The 10,410-nt window shown below is 40.7% G+C and overlaps 1 protein-coding gene across 1 annotated transcript; it reads left to right on the top strand.

Annotated features, from left to right (window-relative positions):
- Nucleotides 1–536: 536 nt before the first annotated feature.
- Nucleotides 537–8,709, top strand: IDS (iduronate 2-sulfatase). Its single transcript, XM_010083524.1, has 8 exons — nucleotides 537–669; nucleotides 1,711–1,888; nucleotides 2,770–2,858; nucleotides 3,951–4,151; nucleotides 4,760–4,930; nucleotides 5,587–5,713; nucleotides 7,234–7,407; nucleotides 8,102–8,709. The coding sequence occupies exons 1-8, from the start codon at nucleotides 538–540 to the stop codon at nucleotides 8,593–8,595; spliced, it is 1,566 nt and encodes a 521-aa protein (XP_010081826.1). The 5' UTR covers nucleotide 537; the 3' UTR covers nucleotides 8,596–8,709.
- Nucleotides 8,710–10,410: the final 1,701 nt, after the last annotated feature.

The following is a 10,410-nucleotide window of genomic DNA, read 5'->3' as shown; positions in this document are numbered from 1 at the left end:
GCTGCGAGGCTCTGGGGAAGCTGCGTCTGGCGCTTGAAAGGCTTCAGACGCTTTCAGCAGTTTGAACTGTTTGAGCCATCGTGTAGCTGGCCACCTTAAGAAGGCCTTTTAAAAACATTTGTGTATAAAAAAAAAAAAGTTTTCTCTGTTGGAACCAGCGCGTGAGTTTTCCCTGTGGCTTAACGCCCCTCTCAGAGCTCGCAGGGTGCAGAACTCAGTAGCAGGCAGAACTATAAAATCTCTCTCGTTTCCTGCCGCCCTTGTGTACCCAGGAACGGGCCGTGGGAGGAAGCGATGAACCAGGAAGGGAAGAGAAACCCCCAGAGTTCTGTCTGGGCCAAGTGGCAGCTCCTGCGTATTGAAGGAATGAATCCTGATATTGACATTTCCTTACAAATATATTAGATGTTTGTGCTGATTTTTTTTCTCTTAAGTATACTTCAGGGTTAAAAACTGATGAAGAAATCTGCATAAAGTTGCCTCTGCTTACTGGAGCTCCGGTTAACCTATTCCTCATTCTGTTTTTTCATAGATGGCATGAATGTCCTGTTCATAGTTGTGGATGATCTGCGTCCAGTTTTGGGCTGTTATGGAGACAAGCTTGTGAAATCTCCAAACATTGATCAGCTTGCTTCTCGCAGTGTTGTGTTCAGCAATGCGTATGCACAGGTGAGATAAAGAACTTTAGAAAATGTGTTTTCGTTATGCGAAATAATCACTGGTTTATTGCAGTAGGTGTTAGGCAGACCATTGGAAAAAACAAGTATTTATTAACCTTAACTGTTTCCAGTAGAAAATAAATGGTTGGGCTGAACTGTACTGTAGGAACCTATCTCTACTAGGGTGAGCAGAATGAAAACAGGGCGTTTGAATGATGGTAAGTGTGTAGCCCTTGGATGAGCATAATGTCATTCAGATATCTTCAGGCAGCAGCAAAATGCTGCTTAAAGGTGCAGTTTTACTAAATTAGAATTATTTTTTTCTACTCTTTATAAAAGTTTTTTTAATTTTTTTTTAATTTTGAGGAGATATATAGACTTCTGTGGAGGGGTGGCTTGTGTATTAAATATCACTCTTAAATACAGGACTCAAAATCTCACTAATTGTTCTTTAGTTGAATACTTTGTATAGGATGCATACATTCCCACGTTTCTCTCTGCTGAGAAATGAGAAGTTTGAGTCTAATTCTATCTAGGCATTAGGACTTTAAAGCAATAACTCTTGGCTCTTGCCAGTCTGAACCAGAATTGGTGAGGCCTTTGGACTGTAACCTGGGCTTTCCATATGTTTATCCTTTTCATTATTCTTAAGACAGACCAGATTGACTAGACTTTGGGTTTGTCAGAACAGTCCATCTGGCACTTCTGCTTAATTCTGTGGAGGGTGAGCTACTAGATTTAATCACTGTCTTTAATGCAACCTGACTTTTTTTTGTGCTACTAGTTGCATAACCAAAGCTTTTTGTGCTTAGGAAGCGGTTATTTGAGGAAAAATTATAGAGAGGTAAACGTGTATCTTGCTAAAAGCTTGTAGTTGGGAAATGATGTTCTTAATAAGAATGCTGCTCATTCCAGTTTGAAGTGGTAGGAAACACTTCGCTGCAGTTTGTGACCCTTTGGATGTTTTGCCCAGCTACACCTAAGTCAGTTTGTACATGTGTTTTGCTTTTTGTTCTGAATTGATTCTCTTTTTGTCTGGCTCTCTCCTCAGCAAGCTGTGTGTGCTCCCAGCAGAGTGTCGTTTCTTACTGGACGCAGGCCTGATACTACCCGACTGTACGATTTCTACTCCTACTGGAGAGTACATGCAGGAAACTATTCCACGATGCCCCAGTATTTCAAGGAGAATGGCTACGTGACCCTATCTGTGGGGAAAGTTTTTCATCCTGGTTGGTCTGAATTGTCATTTACTTAACATACACCTGCTTAACATGTATATTCTCACAAACAGACTTTACATATAAGTATCAACTGTGCAATTCTTGTCTGTATTGACAATCTAAATCATAATCATGAGCCATATTGTACAATGGTTGTAGGTTGTCTTTAAATCTTAATTTTACATCTTAAGGCATTAGAGATGAATATATTAGATGACTCTTATCTAATGAATATTTTCACATCTTGTCTAGGGATTGTGGGAATAAATGTCTAACATTCTAAAAATATGTCTAGAAGTTAGGTGTCTGCTGAAGATGAAATTGCTGAACAGCTTCATTGTCTTAGTTCTGCGTATACATGTTTCATGTTTCATAATAGGCTGTCTGTCTGCATCAAGAGATACAGAATGTTTGATTAATACTACCAGTTAAATAGGAAATTAGTTCACTAGTTAAAAAGCAATAACACCACTGAGTTGAAATACTGTAATGATGACCCTCTTTTTGGTAATTCTTTACCCCAGACTAAACTGGTGTGGATATATGAACTTTCAGTTTATAGTAAAGTTAATTAAGGATGTAGATGAAGACTGTTATTAATCCTGTTTTTTTGGTGGGTTTTTTTCTTGCTGTTCCTTGAAGTAAGGTTCTTCAAGAGACTTGAGTCTCCTTCACCAGTAAAAGGTGTATTTTTGGGAAAAATGTCTGTCTTAAACTTTTTGACTTTTATTTCTTTTTCTTTTTCTCAGTTGTCACAGATAATTTGAAATGTTTCTTCATTTAACATATCTTTAAAAAATCAACCAACTGAGAAGAAATTATCCTTGTGTTTGAGCTCTTCCTGGTTCCATGAACTATCAAAGCATTTCTGATGTCTTTACCTTTTTCAGGAGTTTCATCCAATTACAGTGATGACTATCCGTACAGTTGGTCCATTCCACCCTTTCATCCTTTAACTGAAAAGTATGAAAATGATAAGGTAAGGGTGATTTGTGGGACCCTGACATAGAAGGGGTTTTAGGATATGACCAATTTTTTTGTGTCAAGCACAGGCTATATTCTGTGGCTTTTGAGACTGCAACCTTGTGCAGGGAAAGAACTAGTTGGCTTCATACTCTCTGTCTTCCAAAAGAAGGTCAGTCTCTTCAGTTGTGTGTCATCTGAATTCATGTGCCCATCTGCAGATACTTTAAGTATTTCTAAATTAGTATTTGGAAACTTAAGTTACTGAGATAGACAAGTCCTTGCAAGAAAGAGTGATCTTGTGTCTAGGTCATGAATTCTTTTATCTGAAAAGTGCAGTTATCAATTTCCACAGTAATCTTGCTCTGCTTAGTAAGTCACAAAACATTGTCAATAGGCTTGATGAACTTAATTCAATAAAGAGCTAAAGGCTGAGTAGGTGGAGGTCATAAATAAAATAATCTTTAATCCGAATCTTTATCATCTGATTCAGTTTTCTAGAATGTTTGTTACTCTTAAGAATCTGTTTTATGTTTATGCAAAGATTGCAATAGCATTATGTGCTGGAATCTCTACACTGCAAAGCTAGCAGCTCCAGTCATGAGGCTACAGCCAACCTGGGCTATGCTTTGTGCTTGTGTTTGCTGCTGAAAAGACTGGTTTTAGCAACAACAGTATTTGTATCCGTGACTTACTCTTCTTTATGTTCATTTAGCAGCTCTCCCAAACACCCTGCTGAGGCCACCTTTTCCTGGCAGCCATTTAGTCTGATCTGTCTTTCTTCCCTGATTAAACATCAGCCACTGCTGGCATTTGCTCAGAAGCTAAGTCAGTAGCTTCCAGGCAGCTTTAGAGACGATTCTGTTTTGCCATAGACATGGAAGTTGCATTCTTCAACTTCTGAAGCTGTCTGCTCAGTCATCAATGTACTCGGCACCTTTAGTGTTCATAGAAATTGTGAAAATTTTTTTCATATCCAATCTGCAGTCTTTTCTTGGTAGACGGATTGAGAAACAAAATGGTTTGAAAGTCATGGAACAGAGGATTTCTTTGCTTTTACAGAAGTTAAGTAAGTTAACTAAGTTTTTTTTTTTTTTTTTTTTTTAAGACTTGTAGGGGAAAGGATGGAAAACTTTACGCTAACTTGGTGTGCCCAGTGGATGTGACAGAAATGCCCAGTGGTACTCTGCCTGATATTCAGAGCACTGAAGAGGCCATACGCTTACTGAATGTTATGAAAACCAACAAGCAAAAATTCTTCCTGGCTGTCGGTTACCACAAGCCACATATCCCACTGAGGTATCCGCAGGTGAGGAAACTGGAACCTGCAGGGAAAGCAGGTTAGACAAGGGTTGCTTTTGCTTTTCAGAGCTGTTTCCACAAATGCCTTATTGCTATTGTTTGTGGAAAGCAAGATGAAAACCAGCCTTGGTTTTGTGTAATTTCAGCAGTTGCCTGTGTTACATTTTGAAATGTTTAATGAGTTGTGACCACTCAGCCTAAAGCCAGGCTTCTACCACCATAATAGTGACGGCTATTGCATGGAGATAGTGGTCAGCTTGGTGGAGTGTGACATAATGAGGCCTTACAAGATCTTGTACTCCATTCCCTGTTTGAGTTGGTGGCAAAACTCCTACTCATTTCAGAGGACCTTTTATTTTGGTGTTGCTTTGAGATAAAGGAGGCTGGTTGTAGGTGCTTACTAACTCAGTATTTTTCAGGAATTGGTTGGGGCTGACTAGCATAGTATTGCTGCCTTGTACACTCTAGGGGAAGGAGAGTGAAGCCTTGTAAACTGTAAGGATATTAAAGGGTCATGCAAGGGGAAATTGTTGCTGGAAGGGGGAACAGATGCTGCTTTACAACACAAAGTTTGCAACAGTGAAGGCAATCTTTATGTGTGTTTGTGTTGTAAAGGAATTTCTCAAGTTGTACCCCTTGGAAAATATCACGTTAGCCCCAGATCCCTGGGTGCCTGCGAAACTCCCATCTGTGGCGTACAACCCCTGGACAGATATCAGACAGAGGGATGATGTGAAAGCATTAAATGTTAGTTTCCCGTATGGACCGCTTCCCGATGACTTCCAGGTAAGCTGGAGTGCACTGAAGTCAAACTGCCTTAACTTGTTCAAATGCAGGGGAGCAGTCTGCTGCTCTTAGATGTCCCCAGGTATTCAGCAACTGACAGTTTGCAAATACTATGACTTCCCTGCCTTGCACACTGTCACCTCTTGCTTTGTAGGCAAACCTTTGCTGTAACTGCAGTCAGGGTAGCAGGGGTGGGGAGGAAGAGGTCAGCCATCAAATAGTGTTAGTAGTATGTTCTCCTGGTTTGTGTATAAGGGAATGTATGTAGCAGCTACCATTGTTCCGTTTATTTTCATTATCTGAATCTTTATCTGGTTCAAGCCACCGCTCGGCGTATCTTCTTTTGCAAGATTTCCCTTGATTTTCCAGTGCTTATACCAAAATAATGTGCACTGGCTGGACCCTGAGAGAAGCAGAACAGATCGGTTTGCAACATTTTGTTTGAAAGAACTTCTGGGAGATAGAATTTTCTAACTACCCCCTCCCTGTTTACCTTTTCTGGGACATTAATCATGTTGCAGACACTTAAAAAAAATAAAAGTTTACAAGTAAAATCCTTTAGTTCCTTTACTTACACAGCCACTGGTTCCTCCTGTGTGTGTGTGTCTAGGGAAAAGCTAACTTTTCCCCCTCTCCCCTTTTTTCTCAACTTGCAGCGGCAGATTCGTCAGAGCTATTATGCAGCAGTTTCTTACCTGGATATGCAAGTTGGCCTGCTCTTGAATGCTTTGGATGATGTAGGGCTCTCAAATGACACAATAATAGTTTTTACTGCTGATCATGGTAAGCATTTAAGTCTTTCTCCAGCTCACTGTTAAAAACTTAATTGTGCAACTCAGTGCTGGCATATTAATCAAATATGGTTTTATATAATGTACAGCAGAGCTACCACACTTTGTTATCTGGCTTGTCTCTCTCTAATTAATGGACTGACACAGGCTTCTGTGGCTGCACAGTTCTGTCCCCTGCAGGCACCTCTCTTTACAGGTTGAGGGTTTGCTAGTGAGTGATGAGACTGTCTGCCAGGACACTGGGCTGAGCTTGCTCTGTTCCCACCTCCCACCTGAGGAACGAGGAACGGCTCCTGCTGGGAACAGTGCTGTGAAAGGACAGCAATCGCTCCTCCCCCCCTTACAAATTGTAGAGAGCCAGCTGGTACAGTGGGTGACAGGCTTTCTCATTAACTGGTGGAGTGTGTTTTCTTGCAGAGCATATAAACTGATAGCAATATGGCTCCCCCCTCAGAACTGAGGTTTTGCACACTCTGGATCCTGGTGGCAAAAAACTGAATTTGAATCATGAGACAAATGCCTCAGGCATTTAATGTTTGTTTTGATACTCTAATATTCATTAAAATAACCCTCCTGTGATCCCTCTAATTGGGAGCTGGCTTAGCTGACTTAAAACAGTTAGGATACGGCTTAACTAAATCAATTTAAAGTCACATATTTAGTTAATTTGGGTTGACTTGTGTGACTGTTGTGTATAAACAAGCCCTGATGAGTTATAGAGCAGTGGGATTAATACCTCTGGTGCTAAAGTGACTCTGGATGTTCCTTCTGGATGTTACCACTTTAACCTGGACTTTCTGTTGTAAACTGAATTCCTCTTTTCATTGCTGTGCTTAACTGTAAACAGCTGATGTTTCCAGTACCATGGCTAGCAAAGTGATAAAAGAAAAATATCATGTGTTAACATAATTGTCAGAGCTCCTTTGTCTTCCCCCAAAGTGAAGTTGGCAATAAATCTGCCTGGAAGGAAGTCATGTTGGCATCTCTTCCAAGAGGAAGAGGAGAGCTAAAGAGATTTGATCTCTGTTGCTTCCTCAGGGGTAACATCCTGATGTGTCAGTCTGGCATAGATAGCAGCCTGGGCTCCAAGGGATGTTCAGTTACAGCGTTAACAGGAGTATTGGAGAGCTGGCGGAGGCCCAGAGCTTAAATGAGTGCTCTGTGAAATTGATCTTGAGACACTTGCAGTCACTGTGACAGACCCCAGTTCCTCCTTTCTGGTGTTTTAATGCTGATTTACTAATTATAATCTGGAGTAGGGTAAATAAGGAAAGGTGTAAGTACTTCCTTAATAAAAGGGTATCAAGTTGCAAGATGTAGGTGGCTGTTGAAATAACTTTCACATTAGAGAAAAATCTTGTTATATTTAAATATAGATTGTTATTTGCCTTTTAATATCACCTTGATAACAGACCGGTGGCCTCAACAGCCAGAGTCAATTTACAGTGAAAGAGAAATTACTACTAAATTACAACCCAGTGTCTGCTCTGAATTGTGTTTTTTGTCGTCTAGGGTGGTCCCTGGGCGAACATGGTGAATGGGCAAAATACAGCAATTTTGATGTTGCGACCCGTGTGCCGCTGATGTTTTACGTACCAGGAATGACAACTTCCTCTGTTAGACAAGGAGAGAGGGTGTTTCCCTACCTTGACCCTTTTAGCCATGTTTTAGACTTGGCACCTCAAGGTAAATTTCCAGCATTTATTTCTTGTTTGCAGTGGATATATGTAAAGGAGAAGCGTACTTTGCTTACAGGCAGCTTGAGTCAGTGTCATTGACTGTGCTTCTTGTGCTGAGGAGGAACAAGATGGTGAAGGGAATCCTTGGACACAAACTTTTGCTCTGGTTACATTTGCTTTAGTGGAAACAGCTAGATGTCTGCATTAACACAGCAGGTGATTTATTTCTGTGTGATGTAGGTGCCTAAAAGCATACTTGACCTACTTTTGTAGTGGTGGCTGCTATATTTCCAGCAGTGATTAGTAAACATTCTCTGTGTAGCATCTGTACGTAAAATAATGGCATTGGAAATGGCTTTGATGGAGGCATTCTCCTGTTAAGCTATTGATACTGGAATTTGCTTTGTCTTTCTGAAGAGCTCTTTTTCATAGTAATGAATATTACTGTCTTGAAGGCTGCACATTTGAGAAACATAAGTGCAAAAATTTTCTGTTTAAAAATACATCATAAGTGCATAGACTAGCATCTTCAGAGCTAACCGCCACACCTTAATTGCCTTGATTTTGTTACCCCACAAATCCAGTACAAAGCACTTGTAATAAAAGACCAACTTAATTATCAGAATAAGTTTCTAAAATGTTCTACCAGTGTCGTGTCAAACCATTATGTGCTGTAACTTGCATTTTGATGTTTCTTCTAGGGCAAAGGAAGAAAGTGGTTGAGCTTGTGTCTCTGTTTTCAACGCTTGCTGAACTTGCTGGCCTGCAAGTTCCTCCTGTGTGCCCAGAGACTTCGTTTCACATTGCGCTGTGCACTGAGGGGGCAAGCATCGTCCGGTATTTTAATGCCTCTGAAGAGCAGGTGGAGGAAGAGAAGGACAGGTGTGATGTGTGTTTTAATGAAGAACCTGTTGCTTTCAGCCAATATCCCCGGCCTGCAGACACTCCTCAGTGGAACTCTGACAAGCCGAGGCTGAAGGACATCAGAATCATGGGTTATTCCATGCGTACGACTGACTGCAGGTATACTCTATGGGTTCGGTTTAACCCTAGCAACTTCAGTGCTGACTTTGAGGATGTCCATGCAGGAGAATTGTACATGGTGGAGACGGATCCAAACCAGGATTATAACATCTATAACAATACTTCACATGGTTGTTTTTTAAAAAAATTTCATGGCTATCTGAAGCACTAGGGTTCGTAAATTTCTTTGTGTGTGTTCTTGCAACTGAAGTAACGCTTCCTTTTTTTGTATAAAAACCTTTCTGTTGTACAGAAAACACTTGGACTGAATTAAAATCCTTTTTGTATCAAAACACTAGCTGTTACCTTTGCCTTGTTAGAGCCCTTGTTACACCGAACTAATCAGAGTGACCTGCAGCTGTGCTTCCAAACACAAGCTCACAATGCTGCTGAAAACGCTACACAGGGTATGCCAGCCCATACTGTGAAACATCTCTGCTCTGTAGTGACTGAAGAATTGAAATTCATCATCTGTGCTGAAACTGGTGGTGTAAATGTGGAAAAAGAGAAACTTTTGTGTTTGAAAGGCTGTGCAGAGAATGTGTGTCAGTAAACAGGTCCTGTCTGCTTTACCTAGGAGATGTGGGGCTGGGGAGGTCAAGGAGACACTGGATAGTGGTGAAGGGCTGAGGTGTCTGCCATTGCCAGCCTTAAAAGAGAAACTTTGTCATTCAAAATTTGATTATTTTAAATAAAAGCTTTAATTTGTAGATTTATGCTTCTTATCATACAGGAGGGGATCTGAATTTTTAATTAATCGGTGTGAAATGAGTGCCTTCATCACTGAAACACTAAATAAGACCTGGGGGGTTAAGGTGACACCAGTATGCTCTTCTGTGGTTTTTCATGGGGATTGGTCCCATGAGGCCCCACAGGTGAAAAGAAATGGAAACCGTTGGCTCTTGTAGCTTACTGGTTGCTGTAGTAGCAGAACTGCTCAGTGTAAGTGAGGGGTGTCATGTCCGGTGACATCCATGTTGGATGTTTGCTTTCTTAGGTGCTAGGTGGGGCTTGGCAGTCTTAGTTTTGGACTAGGATAGCTAAAAGCCTCCGATTTGGTTTTGCATTCTTAGTGTGGTGTTTAGCAACCCAGGATGTGAAGCATTGTTCCAAGTGATGCTGGTAAGTAAGTTTCCATATGGCCAAATGCATTAAGGTAAATATGTTTGGGAGCTTGTATCTGAGAAAAATGTTTTTTGCTGAGCATTTTGTTTCAGTGCTATCTGTACCTTAGGCTTACAGCCATGAGGCACACTGTGCTCTAGCATGATGGCAGTAATTTGTGTTGTGTTCTGTTGGTCTGATGGGTTTCTGCAATTCCATCTTGGCAGTCGAGGCTTTCAGAATTTGTACTTTAAGAGATAAGAGTTTGTTCAGACAGAGCTAACTCCTGCTGCCTTCCTCCATGAACTGCTCCGATTCCTGCAAAAAGAGGAAGCCAGCCATTACTTGTCTTCCTCAGATAAATTGACTTTAATATCCTAGAGAAGCCACAGACATAACTTTATTTCATTAAAATCCATGTGACAGTCTTATTCCTAATTAATGTAGAGATACCCACCATGAATCTGATTCTCTGTTAGAAGACAGCAGTTATTTAGTGCCTTAAACTCAATTAGAAGAATATATTTCTTATGAACTTGTCATTTGTTTTACTCAGCCCAAGATGCTGTGTGTTCTGCAGCATTATTATTCCTGATGAAAACATATTTTTCCCTCACTTATGCATGTGTACTTACATCCTCATTGGCTGTGAAATACCCCAGTTGCATGTAGCAGATTCAGTGTAGCTGTCCCAATGTCACACTGGTTGAAGGTGTGTTTTATTGGGAAGGGTGCCAGGCAGAGATTTGGAGTCTGCAGCTGGAGCTAATTATATCTCTGAAACACTTTCCTTCAAAGGAAAATTGCATATTGGGAAAGTTATTTTGGGGGGATGTATTCAAGCACTAAGGATTAATCTAAATCTCTGGTATGCGAGGTCAGT

Source organism: Pterocles gutturalis, unplaced genomic scaffold, assembly GCF_000699245.1.
Source record: "Pterocles gutturalis isolate BGI_N339 unplaced genomic scaffold, ASM69924v1 scaffold49895, whole genome shotgun sequence".
Lineage (NCBI taxonomy): Eukaryota > Metazoa > Chordata > Aves > Pterocliformes > Pteroclidae > Pterocles > Pterocles gutturalis.
This window is presented reverse-complemented; position numbering and strand designations above follow the sequence as displayed.

Excerpts from the sequence above, each read along its gene's own strand:
- IDS (XM_010083524.1), top strand. The coding sequence starts at position 538 with ATGAATGTCCTGTTCATAGTTGTGGATGATCTGCGTCCAGTTTTGGGC. Across the intron at positions 670-1,710 it reads TCAGCAATGCGTATGCACAG|CAAGCTGTGTGTGCTCCCAG; the intron begins GTGAGATAAAGA and ends CTCTCTCCTCAG. Across the intron at positions 4,152-4,759 it reads TCCCACTGAGGTATCCGCAG|GAATTTCTCAAGTTGTACCC; the intron begins GTGAGGAAACTG and ends TGTGTTGTAAAG.